The sequence below is a fragment of the Peromyscus maniculatus genome, chromosome 12, assembly GCF_049852395.1.
Source record: "Peromyscus maniculatus bairdii isolate BWxNUB_F1_BW_parent chromosome 12, HU_Pman_BW_mat_3.1, whole genome shotgun sequence".
NCBI classification, from domain to species: Eukaryota; Metazoa; Chordata; class Mammalia; order Rodentia; family Cricetidae; genus Peromyscus; species Peromyscus maniculatus.
The window spans coordinates 15,000,052-15,023,846 of record NC_134863.1 but is presented as its reverse complement, the minus strand read 5'-3'; the positions used below and the strand labels follow the sequence as shown (position 1 = coordinate 15,023,846).

At 44.2% G+C, this 23,795-nt stretch overlaps 1 protein-coding gene and 1 long non-coding RNA gene across 2 annotated transcripts; one reads left to right on the top strand and one right to left on the bottom strand.

Moving 5' to 3' along the window:
* Nucleotides 1–13,151: 13,151 nt before the first annotated feature.
* On the bottom strand, nt 13,152–22,472 carry Rtp4 (receptor transporter protein 4). Its single transcript, XM_076548631.1, has 2 exons — nt 21,921–22,472; nt 13,152–14,548 (listed from the first exon to the last, which is right to left on the bottom strand). Exons 1-2 carry the CDS (start codon nt 22,436–22,438, stop codon nt 13,555–13,557), a joined length of 1,512 nt encoding a protein of 503 aa, XP_076404746.1. The 5' UTR covers nt 22,439–22,472; the 3' UTR covers nt 13,152–13,554.
* LOC121821678 (uncharacterized) lies at nt 17,245–21,321 on the top strand. The gene is made up of 3 exons (XR_006062464.2): nt 17,245–18,006; nt 19,735–19,933; nt 20,528–21,321. It is a non-coding gene; the product is annotated as an uncharacterized LOC121821678 (long non-coding RNA).
* Nucleotides 22,473–23,795: the final 1,323 nt, after the last annotated feature.

The following is a 23,795-nucleotide window of genomic DNA, read 5'->3' as shown; positions in this document are numbered from 1 at the left end:
GAGAAACCCTATCTCAAAAAACAAAAACAAAAACAAACCCCAACCAACCAACCAACCAGCCAAACAAACAAACAAACAAACAAAAACCCCATAGTGCTATGCTTTAGAACTGAAATGCACCCTCTCTCCAATAGGTCGTGTCTTAGAACTTGGTCTCTGGTTTAACTCTAAACAGCAGTGCTTAGAACTGGGGCCTTTGGGGAGGTGACTGGATCATGAGGGCCGCACTGCATCAACAGATTAACCTGTCAAAGGATTCACAGCATAGCAGGTTATTAGGAGGCAGTAGACCTTCACGGGCTAGGGCCCAGTTAGAAGTATGTGTCCTCCAACAGTACATTTTGTTCTTTCTGGTTAGGTCTCAAACACAGGACCAATGGCTAACTGGGGTGTCTATTTAACATATCAAAGCAGACTGTGGCCACCAGCATCCTTCAGTCCCTAGCTGTCACAGGGTCCTTCTGGCTGGCATACCCCATCCCATACCCTGAACTCTCGCCCCTTCCCCCAGCTTCTCTGATTCCTATATAACTCAGCCATTTTGACTACGCCGGTCTCTTAGTCTCCTGGCTTGCTCCTGGACTCTTGGCTCCCGATCGATCCCTCTCTCATCCTGTCTCACTTTGCAATCAGTGAAATTTCCCCTTCTCTCCTCACATGGCCTAGTTCATCCTGGACCAACCCAGATGCCTGTAGCTATTGATAGTTAAAATGGCGCTGGTTGGTGGCGGAAAAGTCAGGGGCTAGAGTTTTAAAGAGCTTTATTAGAAAGAAATAGGGGTAGGAGGGGAGGCAGGCCTGGTGGGGAGGGAGCAGAGCAGAGCAGAGCAGGGAACAGAGAGAGAGAACAGAGAGCCGAGAGCACAGAGAGGAAACACAGAAAAGAGAGGGGTGGGGGTCCGCGTCCGGCTTTTTAAGGCAGGGATTGCATGACCACGCGGTGGGTGTGGTGGATGCTTAGCGGCCCCTGATGATGATGTAAGATGCCAGGCCCAAGCTGCACATGTACAGAATTCTAACAGCTATGCTCTCTCTCTCTCTTTCATCCACGATAAACCTTCTCCTCCACCATATGTAGGGGCATCATGTCCTCATTTCATTTTTTCCTCCATTTCTCTCCTTCTCTCCCTCACTTCTTTTCCCTCTCCCCTCTTTCTCAGTCACTATGAGGTAAACAGCTTTAGTCAACCCCATGTCCCCTAGCATGATGGTCTGTCTCACAAGGAACGGTGAAGCCACCTTGTAATAGAGTGCAACCATAAGCCAAGGCACGTCTTTGCTTTCTTCAGCTGGTTTCTCTTGGGCACTTTTCATAATGATGGAAATCTGACTAACACATGTAGAAACAGACCAATGATACCGTTAGCTGTTTTTTTCAAGGCTGAGTGTAGCATGAATTCTAATTGGTCTTAATAAAAACCCAGAGTCAGATATCAGGGTAAATGCTGAAAGATCAGAAAAGTAAAGGAGCCAGCCACTAGACAGATGTATTATCTCTAGGAATCCTCAGGTTGAAAGGGGTTGAGCTCCTGTCTCCTCCCCACCTTATCACTTCCGCTCGCCATCAGCCATATTACTTCCTGTTTCCTCTTCCCAAGTGCTGGGATTAAGGGTGTGTGCCACCACTGCCTGGACTCTGGTGGCTAGCTCCGCACTCTGATCCCTAAGCAAATTGTATTTGTTAGAGCACAAGCAAAATATCACATTTCCCCTTTTTTGTCTAAAATAAAAAAAGGTTATAACTAATATAAGAAAAACTATATACAATAAGTACAATTGCTACATACAATATATAGGCAATAAATACATCAACAATGTCTAATGCATAAACATTTGACAAATTCAAAGAAAATGCTCTATTGTTTATCCTATTTTGGTGAATTCAAAAGGTTATATCTAATTTACTTTCTGTTCTAACCTGTATTACCAAAACTATCTTTTTATGTCTCTCAACCTTACATACTTTACACCTCTTTAGTGAATTTCTTTCCTGAATCTGGTAAAGAGGGAAACTATAACTATAACGATAAAGTCTTCATCAGAGTTGAAAAAAACATCACAGCGGAGCTTAACTCTCCATTTGCCAGACTATTGTGCTTGATTGTAAATGATAACTTACAAACTGTGTTACATAGAAATACAAATGCTTGACTGTAAATGATAACTTACAAACTGTGTTACATAGAAATACAAATGCTTGACTGTAAATGATAACTTACAAACTGTGTTACATAGAAATACAAATGCTTGACTGTAAATGATAACTTACAAACTGTGTTACATAGAAATATAAATCATTTCTGATTAGGAGTCCTGAATATTATAGCCTAGGATCCTGTTAAGAAATGTAAACCAGGGCTTGGAGAGATGGCTCAGCAGTTAAGAGTACTGGCTGTTCTTCCAGAGGACCCAGGTTCAATTCCCAGCACCCATATGGCAGCTCACAACTGTCTGTAACTCCAGTTCTGGGGTACCCAACACTCTCATATAGATTTACATGCAGGCAAAACACCAATGCACATAAATAAAAATTAAAAAAATAAATGTAAATCATTTTTATATAGCTTGTATAGCTGGCAGGTCATTAAAATTGCCTTTTCAAGCCTGGCTATTGAAATGCTCTTTGGGACAGTTTTAAATCTTATTCTTTCCTCATTTATTAATGAGTTTAACTGAATTTCTGAAACATGTTGATTTGCTGTCTGTAGAAGGCACATGCTTTTATGAACAAGCAACTCAGTTGTGCCTCCAAGGATTTGCCTTCTTTACCCGCTGAAAGATGCATTAGTCCTAGAGGATCTCTGAAAGATACTCTAAGGTATTTGAGTCACTAAAGCCACCTGGGACCCCCTCTCCTCCTCCTTCACCAAGTCTTAGGGTCTCTGGAGAAAGGCCACTCACTCTCTGTGTCAACAATGAGAATTAGTGACTACCTCACTCCCTGATGTCCCTGCTCTCCCCCCCCCCCAAACATGTTACAACACTTGAAGGCTTTCAGCAAGTCTGAAGTCATTGGAAGGCTTCTCAGAACCAGAATATGGTGTTTTGCTTTCCCTGGCTTATCACGATCCTTCTAACACCCCACTCTCCTTGCAAAGCCAACATAATCTTAGTTCTAAACCACAGCTTTTAGTTCAGTCCTGAGGCCAGGTCATCACCCCTGAGAGTTCACATATCTGACATCCTTAAATGGAAGTCTGTGCCTTTGGGTCCCAGCTGAGGCATCGGGGTCAAACAGCTGCCCCTTTCACTCTGCTAAAGGGCAGGCATCAGGATTTCACTGGAAAATCATTTTTGAGTGACATCAGATGGCTCTGTCCTTCTGCGTCTCCAGAGGCATCTCTCTCCTTCTGATGTTTGGCCTAAGGATGTGTTGGGGTCTCATGCCTTGTTCACCAGAGTGAACATGTGGTGGGTGTTTGGGGCCAGAATTACATGAAAGGTAGCTGAGGAGAGGCCAGGGACTGCATTAACATCCTTGAAATCTGCAGCTTTTAGCCTGGGGCTGCAATTACTGACCCACACAGGGAACAGCAGCCTTTGCTGAGCCTGCGCGGGTCTAATGTCTGTTCACTTGAGAATCAGCTCAGTACTTAGCAATATTCACCAAGTAAAATGGGCTTCTGTTTCAGACCCCAACGTGGCTGCCTGGCCTGACTAATAATGCTCAGTGTCGGCTCAGGGGATACCACTGGAATTTCTCCTAGTACTGTTCTGATCCATTACTGTAGGAATCAGGTCAGTCCTCCAGGATGGAAATAGAGTGACATTCCCCAGGCTGCTGGCCATATCCTGGGTCCTGCCATGCTAGGACTGAAGTTATTGAGAGTTGGTGGCACACGGTGGTAATGAAAAAAGACGTATTTTTATCAGTTTTGTTATGGATTCAAAACTCCCCACAGCCGGTGGAACACTCTACGCCTATGGTAGAGTGCAAGCATGCCTGCCATGATTGTTACCTTTGCTTATTTTCTCATGCTGTGAACAAACACCCACCAGAAAGCAACCTAATTTGAGAGAGGTTCATATTGGTTTACAGTTCAGAGGAATGGAGTCCTTCATGGAAAGCGTGGTGGTGAGAAGGACTTACTCCATGCTACTAACTAGGAAGCAGAGAGGAGAGTGTAAGTGCTGAACTGGCTTTCTCCAATTTTCCCTTTAACTTGGTCCCAGGTCCAAGTCCACAGATGCTGCTGCTCAACTTCCCAATGAGTCCTCATTCTTATTTAACACTACTACAGATGCAATAAGAGTGTGCCTCATTGATGTCCTGGCTGTTTGGTTTTTTAATCCAGTCAAGTTTGTGATCAAAATTAGCCATCACAATAATCACCCTGGGCTAATGGATATGGATCTTTACAGTGTAAGTAGTGCTAGTCTAGAGTTGTTACGTTGTTGAGCAACTAGAACATCCTCTGTCTTTGAATCCCACCAGAGTCATCCCATCTAAAACAGAGCTGAAGAAGAGCAAGAGAGCAAGAAAAATGAGGAAATGTGAGAAGAGAAGGGGGAGAAGCACAGGATGCAAAAATTAAATAGACAGGGATGATGCCATGAGGGGGATCTGAAAACACCAAAGGGACTATCTTTTTTTTTTTTTATCATAGTCACACATGTACATAGCTTAAGAAATGTAATTTTGCCTTGCATGGTCATGCATGCCTTTAATCCCAGCACTCGGGAGGCAGAGGCAGGCGGATCTCTACAAATTGAGTCCTTCCCAGTCTACATAGGGAGTTCCATAATGGCCAGAGATGGATAGAGAGAGAGGAGGAGGATCAAGAACAGAAGGAAGGAAGGAAGGAAGGAAGGAAGGAAGGAAGGAAGGAAGGAAGGAAGGAAGGAAGGAAGGAAGGAAGGAAGGAAAATACAGTATTCTACAATTCATATTACAATAAATCTGCCTCCTCATTTAGTGATATAAAATAAACAGATGAAGTGTCCCAGCTGCCTACCCAATCCTAGACTTCCTGTACATGTGTCTGTATGTCTGTCCTTTCTTCAATACCTCATTGCTCCAATCAAATAAAATCTAAAGCCTTGCCTCTGGCAATAATACTTTTAGCTTGGACATCTAAATTCAATCACCTCTCAATAAACTGATCCACCAGCTGAGAGCCAAGCTTTTAACATATAAGTCTTTTCGAAAACACTTAAAACTTTAAAGTGTAACAGATAGGAAGTATAGAGACAGTGAGATCAGAGGAAGAGAAGTGTGAATGGATTTTTAAGATGGGCACAAAATATAAAAAACAAACAAACAAACAAACAACAACAAACTCATGTGTTATGTTAATGCTTACCAGAAAGTACCGCTAGAGAAAGAATTCTAAACCATCCGAGCAGATAGAGTGATTGACATTAGGAGCCTCTGTCATTGGTCAGTTCAGTGCTGGTGCTTTGGATACATGAGTGGACAAGTCATAAAAGTGGGGTTGGAGGCTATGAATTGGCCCCATTGTAAAAATTTCTACTAAATAAAGTTGATATACATATTACTGCTGACTTCTCAATTTGCCATGAACATATGAGCCCTCAACATAATACTGTCCCCTGAGTATACAAACCAGACAATTCGTGGCAAACTAGTTACATCACAACACACCACCTGAGAGAAAGTCAAGATTAGATCTTAGCTGAAATCAGCAGATAGTCTGGATGTTGGTCTGCATTTCTTGCTTGGAGGGCTTTGACTACACAACTCTCCAAGGGCCTAGGGATCAATGGACCCATAAACTCAGGCTCTCATATGCTAGAAATTTGGGTGTGCCCCTCCCCCTCCAATGTGTACATATTGAATTATGATCTCCTGATATCTCATGCCGGGGGAAGAAGCTATGGAGAATATTTTCTGCATACTCTGTCAACATTCACACTTGGAACAGGCCAAGCCTTTGCCAGCCCTCAGAGCCCTACCTGGAGAAGGCTTGCCAGTCCCATGCAGCTGAGGCATTGGGTCCTTGACATGCCCATGTCAACAATATACATTCACTGAGGAGTTCATTCACTCTCTACCAATGAGATCTATCATCCGGAAGTAGGTAAGCTCCTCACCAAACATGACTACCTTAGTTTGTTTTCAATTGCTGTGATAAAACTCTGTGCCCCAAAGTAACTTATGGAGGCAAGAGCTTATTTCAGCTTACAGTTTATAGTTCATCATGAAGGAAGTCAAGGCAGAAACTCAACCAGGAACCTGGAGGCAGGAAGTGAAGCAGAGGTCATGGAGGAACATGCTAACATACTCCCCATGGCTTGCTCAGCCTGCTGTCTTATATAACCCAGGACCACCTGCCAAGGGGTGGCACTCCCCACAGTGGGATGGATCACCCTCATTAATTACTGGTCAAGAAAATGCACCACAGACTTGCCTATGTGCAATCTGATGGAGGCATTTTCTCATTTGACTATCCTCTTCCCAGATGACCCCAGCTTGTGTCAAGTTTAAAAAAAAATCTCACCAGGACAGCCTATCCTTATATAAAATGGAAATGTGTATGCAAATATGAACACAAAATAATATTATGGGGTTGGGGATTTAGCTCAGTGGTAGAGCACTTGCCTAGCAAGTGCAAGGCCCTGGGTTCGGTCTCAGCTCTGAAAAAAAAAAAAAAAAAGAATATTGTATATAAGAGTAGGAAGAATCAGGGCAATGTATCATCTATATTCTAAGTAACATAATGATTACTAACAAACTACCAGAAGCTGAGCAACAGGTATGAAATATTCTATCTCCTTGCCATAGCAAATGATCATGCCATAAAGCATCACTTTAGATCGAGGAACCAAACTTTCAGAAATAGAATTACAGATGCAGTGGTATAACTGTGGGAAATCCTACACTTATCAAATAAGGTATCATGAAGATGCTGCCAGCACAATAACTCAGGAGATCAATATCTTGAAGGTTTAGCTCTAGGTACAACTTGAACATGCGCCCTTAAAGATAAATAACTATGAAGAATGCCATAGGAGTCCGAATCATGATCATTGTTGGGCAATGTAGCTACAATAGGTAAATGTGTGTGGTATTAGAAGTCTAGGAGTACAAACAGGAGTGACCCTGCTTACCAACACTCACATTAATTCAGTTGCTAACTTTGTGTTCCCATGGCTATGACTCAAGTCTCTTTGTAGGTTGAGTAGTTCTTATCAAGGAACTCAGCAAGAATACCATGTCCAGCTAGAACAGGTCAGATCTAAGATTCCCAGAGATAAGATAATCAACTGGATCATCAAATGGAAATAGAATTGAGTAGCTACCTGTCCCTTGGGGAATCCATGAAGCACAGAATCCCTGTGAGTGTATATTTTCAGAGAATAAGGCGTTGATCTCTTCACTGGGTTAGGTGAAAAGCACTTGTAGGCTGGGGTGGCAGGGACTGGGGGGGGGGGATACTCATTCACAAGGTGTTCCTCTGTTCCCATTTCTTCATTCTTCTCAGCATTTCCCTTAGAGCTGTTGGTTGCTATTTACTTCTTGCTTTTCCTATGGTTAACTTTTATTCTATATCTCTCTACTCTACTAAGTCAATTCCCTATCACTAGCTCTCATCTATTGATCTTTTCCCCTTTTAATACCACTCAACGTCTTGAGAAAGACCAGAGATAAATGCATGGGTTCGATCCTCTATACTTTACCTATGCTTATTTTTCAGATGGAGAAACTGAGGTTTGGGGAAGTATAATGGCTTGAATCAGGTTATATAGCATAGCCAGGCTAAAAATGAAGTCTCCAGGTCAATCTCCCAATGTTCATGGAAACAGGACACATATATATATAAACTTGTATGGTGGTTTGGGGGGGGTATGAAGAGAGGCTGCTGGAGGTAGCCTGAGAGGAAATGGAAACAGATGTTCTTGTCCTTATCCTCATCCTTGGTTTTCTGGCCTCTTCAACCTCACTGATAAAATTACTTTAATAGTCATTGCCTCCGAGGGACCTCTCTATGCCGACCACTGCCTTGTAGCAAGTAAAATCATCTTGCACTATTCTATTTGCCATTGTTTCCCAGAAATGTATAGCATTGTCAACAAATTTCCAATGACTCTTTAAGGCCTAGAGGCAATCCCGAACTAAGTAGGGGTCAAGGACAACAGGGAAACATGGAGGGAAGAGATGGGAATAACTCAACAATAGACAGTGGAGTGGATGACAAAGTATAATATAAATTGAAGGTGAGCCGGGCAGTGGTGGCACATGCCTTTAATCCCAGCACTTGGGAGGCAGAGCCAGGTGGATCTCTGTGAGTTTGAGACCAGCCTGGTCTACAGAGTGAGATCCAGGACAGGCACCAAAACTACAGAGAGAAACCCTGTCTCAAAAAATAAATAAATAAATAAATAAATAAATACATAAACAAACAAACAAATAAATTGAAAGTGATAAGTGCTGTGGGATGTTCTCTATGTTGTGAATGTATTGCTATGATTGACTGATAAATAAAATGCTGATTGACCAGGAGCCAGGCAGGAAGTATAGGCAAGACTAGCAGAAGGGAGAATTGGGGGAACAGGAAGGTGGAGACAGGGAGAGACACAGCCAGCCACAGTGAGGAGAAGCATGATGAAAGATACCGGTAAGCCATGACCCATGTGGCAACTTATAGATTAATAGAAATGGGTTAATTTAAGATATAAGAACAGCTAGCAAGAAGCCTGAGCCATTAGGCCATACAGTTTGTAAATAATATAAGTTTCTGTGTGTTTACTTGGGTCTAAGGGCTATGGGAGCCTAGCAGGAACAGGATAACTTCAGCTACAGATAAGTTTAGTGACTTAGACAGGCAGGTCTGATGTGCTGACGAATTGGTTCTTAAACCTGGTAATATAGCAAAGGCAGTGTGGCAGCCACACAGAAACATCTAACAGTCAGATGGAAGTGGGTGAAAGTTGCAGTGTTATGTCATGGAATCCCAGATTGGAAAGTTCCTACATGCTTCCCAGTCCACTCCTAAATACCGTGAAGTATCAAATCAAAGGAAATCCTTTAGTGATGGGGCAATTTGAGTGGGTTTCATAGGACAGAGGGACAGCAGGGAATGGGAAGGAGCCATGTTTCTAACATACAAAGTTTTTTTTTTTTTCCATGAAAATTGAGGCTTATCTAAAGGCTGATTTCTTCTGTGAGGCTGCCTTCCTGTTGCTGCTGAACAAATGACCACAATTTCGCTACTTCAATACAGGTGGACCACCTTGTGGTTCTGGAGATCAGACGACCAGCATCATCCTCACTACACTAACATCATGTTAACGGTTGCAACAGCAAAAGGCTCAGCTTGTAAAAGTTCCTGCAACCAAGCCTGACATGAGTTCAGTCTCCAGAACTCCCAGAACTCATGTGACAGACAGAGAAAACTGGCTCCAGAGAGCTTTCCTCTGACCTCTACATGTGCCCTGTGGCATGATGCGTACAAACACACACACACACACACACACACACACACACACACACACACACACGCACACACACACAAAGGGAGAGAGAGAGAGAGAGAGAGAGAGAGAGAGAGAGAGAGAGAGAGAGAGAGAGAGAGAGAGAGATGTACACAAACACTAAAAATAAATATGATTAAAACTTGAAGTCACGTGGTGGCAGGCTCCAAGGAAAGGCCCATTTCTGTATCTGCTTGAGCTTCCAGAAGCTCATCTCTACCTTTTTTGGCAAGCCCTTCCTTCATTTTTGAAGCACGTCACTCCAACCTGTGCTTCTATCTTCAAATGTCGCCTAGTGTCAACCCTGTTGCCTCCCTCTTACTAGGATATGTATTTCTCAGATTTCCTTTGCTTTGACAAAATGCCTGAGAGCAAGTTCCTTCAGGGAGGAAATAGTTAGCTGGGCTCCATATTTCAGGCATTAACATGATTACTTGCCTCAGTTGTTTGGGAACCTGTGCCAAGGCAAAAAATCATGAAGGTAAGTAAATGTAGGAAGGATGAAGATGATCACCTCATGATGACCAGGATATAAGAGAAGAGAAAAAGTGAGCAGCTCAATATACTTAGAAGAACATGCCCTGGTGACCCACCCCCTCTAAGCCTACGTTGTAGGTGGAACTTTCTGTCCCACCAGCAGCTCCCAAATAAACACACTGAGGCTTATATTAACTATAAATGCCCAGCCAATAGCTCAGGCGTGTTACTAACTAGCTCTTACAACTTTAACCCATTTTTATTATCTGTGTGCTGCCCTGAGGCTCTTGATTTTTACCTCTATTCCATTTTGTGTGTCTGACTTGTTCTGCATCTGGTTGGCGACTCCCTAGACTCTGTCCTTCTTCATCCCAGCATCCTTAGTTTGGTTGTCCCACCTATACTTCCTGTCTGGCTACTGGCCAGTCAGCTCTTTATTAACCAATGTGAGTAATACATATTTACAGTGTATAAAAGGATTATTCCACAGCATTTCTCCCTTTGTCTAATTAAAAAGGAAAGATTTTCACTTTAACATAGTAAAATCATATATAACAAAAACAATTATTAAGTAAGAATTATAGTTATAATATCTAGTCCATTTGTATTTGGCAAATTTAGAGAAAATATTTATCTTTGTGAGTCTAAATTTTTATATCTAATTTACCTATTATCATAACTAAGGAAAACTTTACCTATGACTACCTAATCTTCACTGGCTGTCTGGAGAGTCACCCTATGTTCTTCTGTGACATTGGGGCATCCATCTTCAGCCTGCAGGCCTAGAATATCTGACAGACTTTTCTGTGAAGCAGAAATTTTGAAGCACTGTTCAATCTTGTCTTGGCAAAGTTTGGCAGTCACCTTCTTTTGTGTGCTACTGGTCCAGTTTGGACATTATACTATCAGCAATTGAGGCAAGGGCAGTTTCTTTGTCTAAATGGCTAGCTTTTGCCATAAAGAAAACAAACTCCATATGGAGTTACTTTGATAACCATTATCTTCTCTGAAGTAAATTAGTACTGCCAGGAGTATATGTGTCTCATTGTCAAGAAAAGTCTTATGTTATTAAAACATTTTAATTGTCATATCCTATAGGTCTTTGATGTACTTGAAGAGCATCTATTTATCAAAATATATCTGTATAACCTTGAAAACATGTATAACATGACTACAAGTTTGATTATTATAGATGACTAACTACTACCCTGTATTTCTTAATTATGCATTACATTTTTAAATGAGCTGTATAGGTATGAGTTGTATAGGTACAATACCTTAAACAAAAATAGAAACATACATACAGTATAACAAAATTAACTTTAAATTTCTATTAATAGACTAAAATCCATACCAATGTAAAATATTTAAGACTAGTGGTTATATTTTTAGTTTAAAAGTAGATTCAATAATCTACCCTTTTATCCTATCATTTATACATCCCCACTTTATGTTATCAGAACAAAATCCTTGAATCTTTTCTCCTTTGTTCAGCTTTTTTCCTGACCATTACTAATAACAACTTATAAACAACCCCCCCTTAAATGATAACATAATAAACATCCTATCTTTTGGGAATGTGGGTGTTGTTTTATCTAGACTGCTTCCTGTTGTCTAAGGGTGCTTGCATCTTCAGAGAAACCTTGAGAATATCCTGATAATTGTTAGGTATTAGTTGGAGTATTATGTGAGGCTGGATCATCTTAGTCAGCAGCCTTGAAGCTGTTTTGGATGCTGGATCACTTGGACCATTCATTTTCATTGGTGTCTGGTCCCTTTGCTCTGAAAATACATAAACTTTTAAAGGTAACATACATATCTACAGTAATACAAGTATAGACTATTCATTGCACGTAAGTCAGCCAAAGATGATTTTTTTTGTTATGTGTTTGAACAGGTAAAATATATACCATGTGTTTTCTAGTTCTTCTGGATTTATTTCTTTATGTCTGTAGTCAGGATTTCAGGGGGTCTTCTTCAATCAACCTGATCATCTTTAACTCAGAATGAATCCACAGCTTCTCTTTCCTGTGGAAATAAAAGCATAACCTCTTTCCCAAAGCAACACACCTTTTGACTTAAATTTTGAAGTCGAGATATTTTAAAAATAAATAGTTTGGTTTCATCTACCAGTTTTTATAACCCAGTGTCTCTTAGCAGCCAAACAATTTAAAGACAACACAATAGCATATAGGATCCAGACTCTGTGTATTTCTCATCTTTAAATGGCTTTTTCCTTTTATATTACTTTACTCCCCTTTTAAGGACTTTATTATTTTAAAACTATATATTGCAGTGTGTTTAAAATTATACATAGGCTTGGGAGAGAAAAGAGAAGGTATAGACAGTCATAAAAAACTGTTTAGAGGTTTTTTCTGTCTGAATCTGTCTTTACTGTGTTTCTGTAATCTTTTTCTGACCATATAAGATGAATCAGAAACTGCTATGTCAGCTGCCACCAGTGTGGCTTAAGCTTAGTGCATGGAGGTAGTACATAGTGGATGACTCTTTCCACAGGTGGATGCTGAGAGACACTTTTCTGTGGCTGGTGAGAGACTGTGGGAATGTGAGAGACTGTGGGAACCCATTACTAGGCTTATTTCATGGCATGTCAGTGGCTGAGTCTGACAGGTGACACATCTCTGTACTGCAGCCAGCATGAGAGACATGAAACTAGAAAGCTGTCTTTGGGTCTGTTTCTGTGCATTTAGGACCTTTTTAAAAGTTTTCTCAGGTCTTAAGTGGAAATTTTGGCCCCACATTGGAATGCCATTAGTAGGCAAAGTTTCTGTCCCATGAGCAGCTCCCAAATAAACACATTTAGGTTTATATTAATTATAAACGCTTGACTGATAGCTCAGGCTTGTTACTAACTATCTCTTACCACTTAACCCATTTCTATTAATCTATGTGCTACCCCAAGGCTCATGGCTTTTACCTCTACCCTATTTTGCATCTGGCTGGCAACTCTTTAGGCTCTGTCCTTCTTCATCCCAGCATCCTTAGTTTGGTTGTCCCACCTATACTTCCTGCCTGGCTACCTGCCAGTCAGCTCTTTATTAACCAATGAGAGTAATACATATTTACAGTGTACAGCACCATGTTCTAAAGATTTTATCACCTCCCATAGCACCATCACTCAGAGATCAAGCCTTCAACATTGAGCTTTTGGTGGACCTTGATTAAAAAAGATAGAAAAGGACCTTTTTGGTATTATTTATCCCAAGAAAGCAAGGCAATTTACTTCAAGATCTTTTAATTAAATATGTCTACAAAATCCATTCTTCCAAATACTATAGCACAGTCACCAGTTCTAGAGGGTCGAATAAAGGCATTTTTGGTGGGGGAACATTATTCAGTCTATCACACCAAGTTTATAATACTTGTGACCATTAGTTCTTGTCAAGATTTAATGAATATAACTTGATAACAAATAAGTGAGCAAGCAAATTGAGAGTGTTCAGTGATTTAATACAGATTTGTTTTGGGGTCCATTGTGTGTATGTCATTTCAGAGCATGTCCAGGAAACCATGTTTACTCTACATACATGGCCTTGCTTGATCTCAAATCAATTCACTGTCATGTTAAAATGACATCCATATTATTGATAACCATAGTATGAAAACAAGATGATAAGCCTATTATTTGAAGAGTCGAAGAATAAAGGTAAGTGCAGCAAGAGAGAAACCAATTAACAGCTCTGTGTAATTGATCTCTCTGTGTTCCTCAAAATGCCTATTCTCAACATACATATTCCTAGTCTGAGGTAAAGAACTGTGGATCTTTGGTGGGGAAGAACTGTGGCTCTTTGGTGGGGAAGAACTGTGACTCTTTGGTGGGAAAGAACTGTGACTCTTTGGTGGGGAAGAACTGTGACTCTTTGGTGGGAAAGAACTGTGACTCTTTGGTGGGGAAGAACTGTGGCTCTTTGGTGGGGGAGAACTGTGGGTCTTTGGTGGGGGAGAACTGTGGGTCTTTGATGGGGAAGAACTAAGGTTCATTGGTGGGGAAGAACTGAGGCTCATTTTTAGGCAAGAACTGTAGCTCATTGGTGGGGAAGAACTGTGGGTCTTTGGTGGGGGAGAACTGTGGGTCTTTGGTGGGGAAGAACTAAGGTTCATTGGTGGGGAAGAACTGAGGCTCATTTTTAGGCAAGAACTGTAGCTCATTGGTGGGGAAGAACTGTGGGTCTTTGGTGGGGGAGAACTGTGGCTCTTTGGTGTGGAAGAGCTGTGGCTGTTTGGTTGGGAAGATGGGTATTTGGGCAGATTTGCTTCATATGCAAAGGAACACCCTCCAGGGTAGCCCAGAGTGCATGCCTCACAATTGGCTGTGTCATGGGGTCTATCCAAAGGCACCTTAAGAGGTTTCTCATTTGAAGTTGATGGTTTCTTCTTGGAGCCATGCCCATAGTATTTCTGCAGAATATAATTAATTAGGTTCTCCATAATCCTTCCGATGCTCTCTGTGAAGAACTCAGGATTCTCAAATTGAGACTTAGAACACTTCTGGCACCTCTGACCAAAGATCCTCATGAGTACCCGGCCCTGAGATTTCCCTGGCTCCCGGTACATGTGGCACAGGATCTTCACTTGAGCAGAAATCCACCATCTGTTACATATGGAACACTGGAACCTGTAGGCAGAACAAAGAAGTCCACTGTGTCTTTAGCTGACCATTGACCTGAGAGGAAATGGTCAGCTAAGGGATTCTAGGAATCCCCTTCATATGGTGTTGAGTGACCTGGTCACAAATAAGCAAGAACAAAAGTCATTGTGTTTTAGATGCTTTCCTGTTACTACTGAATCTTCCTATTTGATCATAAAAGCCTCTCTGGAAGTCTTAAAAGGAAGAGAATTTGCAGGGTGGTGATGGTGTCCATCTTTAATCCCAGCACTTGGAAGGCAGAAGCAGGTGGATCTCTGTAAATTTAAGGCCATTCTGATCTACAAAATGAGTTCCAGGACTGTCAGAGCTGTTACACAAAGAAATCTTATCTCAAAAAATAAACAAACAAACAAACAAATAAATAAATAATAAAAAGGAAGAGAATTGTTACTACATGCGTGGACCTTTCTTCATCATTATGACAACACAAAACCCCTATAAAGCACCTATTTTGAGACAGACAACACTGATGCCTTCCAGTGTTACCTCCCTTTATCTGTAGGTCATCCCTCACAGGTATTAGTGAGCCCCTTATCGGTAAGAAAAGTGAGTAAGAAAATGTATATACGAATTGCTTGGGAAATACAGGGCAAGTGGGAGAGGGTTGTTTCCTCAGCCTAGGCCACTGAAACCAACCTTATTCATCTACCTATGACAGAGCATCATCACCTCTAATGAGCAACGTGACTAATCTTAGAAACAGATTGGAACACGTGGAAATGTCTATCTGAGGGATCATATGGGGTGGAACACAGTATGCTTGAGGTAGGTCAAGGGTGGGCAGGCAGCAGGACCGGGGAAGTAGAGCTGAGGGCTCTAGGGGCCCTAGAAAAGGTCCCGGGGTTCTAGAGACAGAGGCTTTGTCTCCCCAGACCAGCCATTCTTAATCTCCTGACAAGGTAAGCACAGTTGGTTCTTACAGCCTGGAGCTGGCTTGGGACTACAGGGAGGGAAGCCAGTAAAGAAGGGTTCATTCCTCAGACACTCTCTGACCTGGGTTTTAGCCTTCTCTCTTTATCCACAGGTTTTCTGTAAAGTGATATGCAACATGGCTGCTTGATCGTAGTTGATTCTTAAGAACTAGCACTGAGCAGGGGTCAGGCAAGGAGATTTGCTGTACCCGAAGGGGTTGCTCAGGATTAGCACAGGAGACTGGCTGGAACCTCCTGCTCACTCCTGCTTGATCCAGAAAGCCCCATTTGTCTCCCCAAAACCACACCCTCTCAGAGAATCTCCAACAAAGAGAAGGCACCAAAGAGCTCAGTTCCACATTCTTGGTGGCTATGGCAGCTCCTCCTCTGAAGTTGCCAGCAGCCCAAGTCCCTCAGCTTTGGACCACACTTGAGCACAAACCCAGCTTGTAGCAGACGCATCATCACCCCTCGCCTACACGCTATATAAGCTCCTTGCTTCATTTCGGGGGGCATGACTTCTCTGGCCTGATCTCTGGGACTGGAAGACTCACCCAGGAGTTGCTTTGCTCAAATATACCCGTTCTTTTATTTATTTATTTATTTATTTATTTATTTACTTATTTATTTATTTATTTACTTACTTACTTATTTATTTAATTTGGCTTCATCTGGCTTACTGTGTCAGCAGAAAAATCTATTATCGAGATACAGAAAACCTATTATCTTGGTGCCAAAAAGCTGGGAGGAGCTGAGCCTCCCTGCAGGGTGGACTGGGTCCCCTGGCCACATGGTGGGGACACTCCTCTCCCTTTATCTTTCTCTCTGCTAGATGTGGTCAGCTTTCACCCCTCACCTTGGGGTAAGTCCACCCATTTCCAGCCACTGCCTACAGAAGTACTGGTTACCTCTTCCAGGTCAAGACCTCTTCTGGGTCAAGCACCTCTAGGGTCCCCTGCCAAGGTGTGACTGCACCAGCACAAGTCCAGTCCATTTTTGGAGCAAAGAAAGTCTTTGTTCTGGGGGACCTTTGCTTTAGGAGACATCCTTCCCAAAGGCTGCCCTCACCCCTGCCACTTGACCCCAGGCTGTCTCAGGAGATGCCTTGCCCTAGTCTTTGGTCTCTGGCACAGGCTTGGAAATGGGCAACATTGAGTCTAAGCCCAACCCTCAGTCACCCCTGGGGTGCCTGCTGCCGCATTTACCCAAACTGGGGCTGTCTCACACCATATGCCCCAAACAAATGGTTTGAGCTCCCTCATCCAGGGCTTTTGTGCTCAGCACTCACGCCTCTCTCTGCAGCCAGTGCTCAGTGGCCCAGGTTTTGTTGGCTGAGGTTGAGGTGGCTCCAGGGGCCTTTTCACCCAGGGTCTGACCCTGACCCTGAACCCCGACTGGGCTGCCTGAGTCACTGGCACCCCCATCTCTCTTCTTCCTCTTGTCTCTTCCCTGCTCTGTCTGTCTGTCTCCCTGCCTCTCTCGTATCTCCACTCCGAGACGGCCTTTCGCTCTTGAACTCTTTCCATTCCCCAATAAACTTTGCACTAACTCTGTTGTTAGTTCCTGCTGTGTTCTCTTAGTGGTATGCCTTGGTAGGACCCCTGAAAGGTACCCACTTTGCCTTTTTTACTCACTAGGCTCTCCTGGTGTTTGGTCTGGCTGTGCTGGGATCCTGTCTCCACCCGCTCCACCCGCTCCACCCGCTCCACCCGCTCCACCCGCTCCACCCGCTCCACCCGCTCCACCCGCTCCACCCGCTCCACCCGCTCCACCCGCTCCACCCGCTCCACCCGCTCCACCCGCTCCACCCGCTCCACCCACAACCAATCCTACCTCCCTGTTTGTTTCTGTCTGCTCTTCCACCCTACCATACTAGGTTCCTAACCACCTGCTCTACCTGCCTTGACCCAGCCTCCCCAGCAGGAGCCGCAGTCCTGGATACCCTCTTCAATTCTCAGTAATCACCAGATATTAGAAAGAAATTTTAAAAGGCTGAGGATGGTCCTCAAATCCCCATACAGGAATTGGTGAAAATGGCGTGTAAGGTTTTTAACACCCGAGAGGAGGCAGCCGAGTCTTCCTGACAGGCTCGGCAGCAACAGAATGCTATGCTCCAAGCTCATGCCTCAGCAGCTGCTCTGAGCCCATCGGCACCCCTGCAAACGGAACAGGGAAAGCCCACAAGGCTCCATCCTGCCTGAGCCCAGCCAAAGTCCACTCCACCAGGGGCCTGCTTCAAAATCGACCAGGAAGGTCATTGGTCCCAATGCTGCCCCAACCCTCAGCTGCCAACAAGGCCATGCCCTGTCTGCTAGCAGCCTGCCCAGTGGAAGATGGAATGCCGCCATGTGGGTTTGTCCTCTGTGCCATACCATGGAGGTCCAGCCCTGCCAGCACAGGCATCTGAGACTCTTCCAGCCTTTGAGCTCCACAGCCTGGCAGAGAACTGATGGTATCTAGACTTGGAGACTCCCATCACCCTCGCCAGGCCTAGGGTAATGCTCCAGGTAGTGGGTAAGTCCATCACCTTCCTGGTGGACATAGGGCCTACCTTTCTTGACCTCTCACTTGGGTCCCACAGTTCCCTCAACCAATTTCTGTCCTGGAGATGTATGAGACCCCCTCCTTTCCTCCTAAGACCTTGCCTCTTCCCTGCATTATTAGTAGTAGCAGTATTGTTTTGTTTTTTGAGACAGGGTTTCTCTGTGTAACAGCCTTAGCTGTCCTAGAACTCACTCGGTAGACCAGGCTGGCCTTGAACTCACAGAGATCTGCCCGCCTCTGCCTCTCAAGTGCTGGGATTAAAGGCGAGCGCCACTACCACCAGGCACTTCCCTGCATTCTTGCAGGATGCTTCTTCACACACTATTTTCTGGTCATACCTGTTTGTCTGGTACCATTTCTTGGCCACGATATCCTCTGGTACTTTGGGGACACCCTCTCCTTGGCTCCCACACTCTCTTCTGACTCCCATCTTCTTCCCTTAATTGCCTCACAGGACCCTGCAAACCTCTTCCCTGTCCCTTCCTCCTCTGATACTCCCTCCCACTCCTGCCCCAAGGCTGTGGAGGCCTTCTTCTTACCCGGCCTGGTCTCCTAAACCAACCCTTCACAGACACACACACCCCCCAACTCAGCCTCTTTGTTGATGGAAGCTCTCTTATAGACAAATTAGGAAACCACCAGGTGGCTTACATGGGAGTAACTTCTACTGAAACAGTTGAAGCAACTCACCTGCCAATGGAGATCTCTTCACAAAAGGCCAAATTAATCTCCTTGAGTAGAGCACTCCAAGTAGCTAACATCTACACCAACTCTAAATATGCCTCTTTAATAGCCCATACCGATTCTGTCCTTTGGAAGGAAAGGGGCTTCCTCACTACCAAGGGTGCTCCCATTGTCAATGGACCCCTTATAGACGAGCTCTTGGAGGCCCTCCAGCTCCCTGCAGAGGTATCCAAAATCTACTGCTGGGGACATTAGTCCTCCAAAAACCCAGGGAGTGGCCTCTAGCCCCACTGAATCTACAGGATATATTTTGTTTTTGACACCCTCCTATCAGCCCTGTCATCAATTAGAGAAGAGGGATGAACTCCTAAATAAAGGAACCACACAGACAAAAGACAGATGGCTCTCCTTAAAAAAAAACGACCTCATCATCCCAGGATCAGGCACTCTAGATCATTTTAGATATCCACCAAATCTTACATAGGTCCCAAGGCTTTGTTCCACTTCTTAGAGCCCCTCTTAGACCCTACCCGACCACTCCCTCCTATGGTCCCTTCTCAGTTCACATGCTGACAATTATCTTCCTGCCCCCATACTAACAGACTCATCTGCTCCCGAGCCCACCCCACTTTCCCCAGGGGATGGGGTATTCCCCAAGCAGTTATTTCCTAAGTCTCTAGAGCCCTGGAGGACATGACCCTACACTGTAATCCTCACCACCCCTTCAGCTGCCAAGTTCCTGGGACATCAGTGCTGTTACCACCTCTCCAGGCTCAAGTAGTTACCTACCCAGGATGAATGGTCCGTCCGGCAACTGGGACCCTGCACCCTCTGGTTTTCTAGAATGTTCCATTGAGGGGCCATGATGGTCAAGCCTATCTGCTCTTATGTATTTCTCATTCACCTTTATCCCTTTTGTCTCCTGAGCTATATATATTTTCCCTTAAAATGTTCATGCCTTTTAACCCAAAGCCATAGTCTTTGCTATGACACCAAGGTGTAAATCTGTTCCAGCTGTTTTACAGGCACCTGCAGTTCCTGGGGAAAGAGTTCTGCTACTGTATCATGGAATCTGGCCTGGTAGAAACTAATATCGAATCACTCCACATGTTTGTCTGAAGAACTTTGTCAATACAACCAGAGCACATCTCCATTCCATTCTTTCTGGCAGTCTCCACTCTTCCCATGGCTAGCCCTGTTCATAGGGCCAGTGGTAATAATCTATTTTTTTCTCTCCTAGCAACTTGCCTTCTTTGCTTCTTCCTGGAATGGATTCCTGAGGTCTCCAGGGTGGTAGTTAACTGAATGCTTCTTCACCCATGCTTCCCACTAAACATAAGCTCACTGACTCCTGACTCCCCCTCCCCACATTGTCCCATGCCAACAGGAAGTATCCAGATTTGAACTGGCACCCATATACCCAAAAAGGTCAGGATGTTCAGCTGGGACCCTCCAGCTCACTTCTGCTTGATCCAGAAAGCCCCATTCATCTCCCTCCAAATCCCAGCCTTTCAGAAAATCTCCAACACCAAAAAGCCCAGTTCCACATTCTGGATGACTGCAGTAGCTCCTCCCCTGAAGGGGCCAACAGCTGACGTCCCCACCTAAAGTGCTCAGCTTTTGACCATACATACTTGTGCACAAACCCAGTTGTGGTGGACACATCGTCACCATTTGCCTACAGGCTATATAAGCTACCTGCTTCAGTTTGGGCATGTGACTTCTTCAGAATGATCTCTGGGGCTAGAGAACTCACTGGGGGGAGGGTTGCTTTGCTCAAAATAACCCTGTTCTTTTACCTTTTCAGTTCAGCTTGACCTGGCTTACTGCATCGGCAGAGAAACCTATTATTGCACTACAGAAAACCTATTAGAGACTCCGTTAAAATTTGATCCCTCCCCTCCATTTTTCACTTCCAGGTCACGTCAGGAAATACCATGCTAGGAGTGGAGAAGTCCTTCCCTAGAAGTTTTTGCCCCTGAGTAAAATAATTTGTATCTCCTGAGAAGGTCAACTCTCACAGATCCCACAACTAAATCTATGTGTTAGAATAGCAACAAAGGCCCATTAAGGGCAAACCCTTTTTTGTCAAGAGAAGAGAATCTCTGGCCTGGGTGGATAACATTCTGGCTGGACAGCCAAGCACCTGGCCAATTGACCGACCATCCCTAAGAAGACAGGTTCACCTTAAGCCATGCTACAGGGATAAATGGGATGTCCTTTTAATGATAGTGACCATTTCTTCCCAGAATTCCTGCTCCTTATGGCTGTAGCTCACAAAACCCAACTCAGCAACTCTTATTGCCTGGCTGTATAAGTCTGTCCACTTCCCCAAATTACTCAGGAAAACATAGCTTTTCCTTCCCACCTCTGCTCTAGGCATGCTTTCCATGACGCTGGCCTTACTTACTTGTTCTCTGTATGTCCCATCCCTGCCATGTGGCTGTCTACCACCACACAGCTCCACGGCAACTTAGCTCACAGGGCAGAGCCTTTCTGCCCCTTCTCCGTTCTCCTCCTCCAGGCAGCCACCGAGATTTACAGCTTGCCTACCCAGTGATTTTACTTTGAAACTCTAGTAAAATTGTCTTCAAACTTTCATTTGAGTGTCCTGTCTGTTCTAAAATTCTCTTACTGAAGAAATTAAGAACCCAAAGAATGAACCCTACCTCTCCTGGTGTCATTAAGCAACTATAGTAGGGCACCCCAACATTTCTGGTGACATGTTCATGCAGATTTTGTCTCATCTTTTCTATAAACTATAACACTGCTACATGGAAGGCAGAGAAAGGTTAAAAACAGCCATGTCCAAATTGTAGATAAATCCATTTTTCCATTGTATGGATTTTATTATGCTTTCTCTTGATAAGAGGGGTGAGCAGGTGGCTCCAGAACCAGGCCTTTTCTGGCTGGGGATCCAGTAGAAGAGAGAAGGAAGGAATATGTTGGGAGGAATTTGGAGGCATTCTTCAAGGACTCCAGAAATATTTTTACAAGGAGACCTGGTAGGATACAAAATCTTCCTATATTAAACAGGGTAGAGGCTTGGAGCCCAGGGGACCCTAACCAGCTCCATGACCGTAAAAGACTGGGGAACCTAGCTAGCCACACTTGTTCTTGCTTTTATGATAGCAAGCTGCCAGTCGCTATTTTGAACTCAGTGGGGTCTTCAGGAGGACCAGCTGCCAAATCCCACTCACCTGCCAAGTCCTGTCTGCAAGTACTGCCGCCATCCCATGGCCATGACGTTGGGTAAAATGTTCTTATCCAACTGGAAGGTCCACTTGGCCCTGGGTTTCTCCTCCTGCATCAGTTCTTGAAACATCTTCTCCCAGGTACTGGGCGGTGAGAAGGACATTTTCAGAGGCAGAAGCTGAGGACCAGGCTTAGTAAGCAGATGGCTGTCTTGCTCAATTCTGGAAGAAAGAGAAGATTCAGTTTCCCGATTCTCTTGGTTTTCATTAACTTTCGGTTTCCATTTCCTTTCTTTAGCTTTCGGTTTCCAAGGTAGCTGGAGCAGTTCCTTGTTGAAAAGGCAGAAGGCAGCAGAGTCCCACCGCTGTCTTAACAGGCCATGCTGAAATGCCCAAGTAACCAGCTCTGGTGTGCCTTTCTTTTGTTCTTTCTCTTCCTTATAATTTTTATTGTAAACAAACCACAAGTGTGGGGATTGAAATAAGGGAGTGCCTAGTGACCGAGACACGGCGCTTATTCCCATGGATGCTAGTGGGTGGCCTGGTGGAGATCTGAGCAGAGCTGGAGGCGGTTGTGTCCCCAGTCACCTGATGACCCTGATAAATCCGCACTGCGAGCCCCTAGCAGGGGAATTTTCCTGGTGTAAAAAAACATTAAGTATGAGTCTTTTCTCTCAGACTATAAAACTTGTGTTTGCAACAAAGAATTCAAAGCTTTTTGTCTCCTCCACTTTGTATGCAAATATTTTAACACCCTCCACCCAGGAAAGTGTTTATGCAAAGGCCCTGCTACATTTGGGAGCATAGGTAAATTAAGTGGCTGACCCCATTCTGATTTCCTTTCTTCCCTTCACCCAGGTGTTTTTGACACCGGCTCATCTTTAAACTGTGATGTGAGACCCCAGCCAAAGGGGGAAGACACAGTCTCCACCCGAGTTAGATGCAAAACCAACTTGCTTTCTGCCCGGGTGTGTTTAGTCCCTGAGAATACCCTCTTGACCAGGAGTAACTAACGGTTGCCTTGTCCAGACACTAAAATGTGAGCCCCGTTCTCTTTTCTTGTCACCCCCAACTTCTAACACTGGCATTTTGCAAGACAGCATGCCCAGGGTTAGGGACCCTTGCCCAAAGTTACGGACAAGTAAACAGAGGTAAGATTTGAACCTGGGTCTCTGTGACTTCAAGATCTGCAGTGTCCATACCTACCTCACGGCCTGGAGAGAAGCCGAGGAGGCTTGCTGTGGGCTGGCACAGGGTACGAGAGCCAGGGGACAGTAGTAAACCTCCAGTTTGGCAGTCTGAGCTAGGGATTCCCTAGTGCCTCGGGGAACAGACGAGAAGACCAAGCTGAACGAATTACTACTCACCTGAGAGATATTTCAGTGAGATGTCACAGCAGCCTGTGTCGTCCCAGGTGTTCTGCCGATTGGACAAGTTAAGGGCTGGTACGAGGAGGTGTTTGTGAGAGAAATACTAAGTGAGTAAGCCACACCAATGTTTATAGACTCACAAAACCAGGAAAGAAACTGGCCCCTAGTCCTCTGGACTGCAGCAACCAGCTTCAAATGTGTGTACTGGGCTCCTCTACCCGATCTCAGTACCTTCCATTTTTCAGGATCCTGCTTGTCTTTGGCTTTGTGAGTGTCTGAAAACTGCCCTTGCTTACAAGCCTGGTAAGGACCATTTTCGGAAGGTGGCCATCTGCCTTAGCAGATTGCAAAGGTAGAAACATCCAGAGTGTGGAGTTCTTTCTCTGACATTTAGAAACAGAGCTCTTAATGCTTTGGAAGCCTTGGGATTGTATATCAACTTTTACTTTCATGTGTAAATTATCCAGCAGGGAACATAGGCACCCAAGTGGGGCATGTCTCTCACAGATGC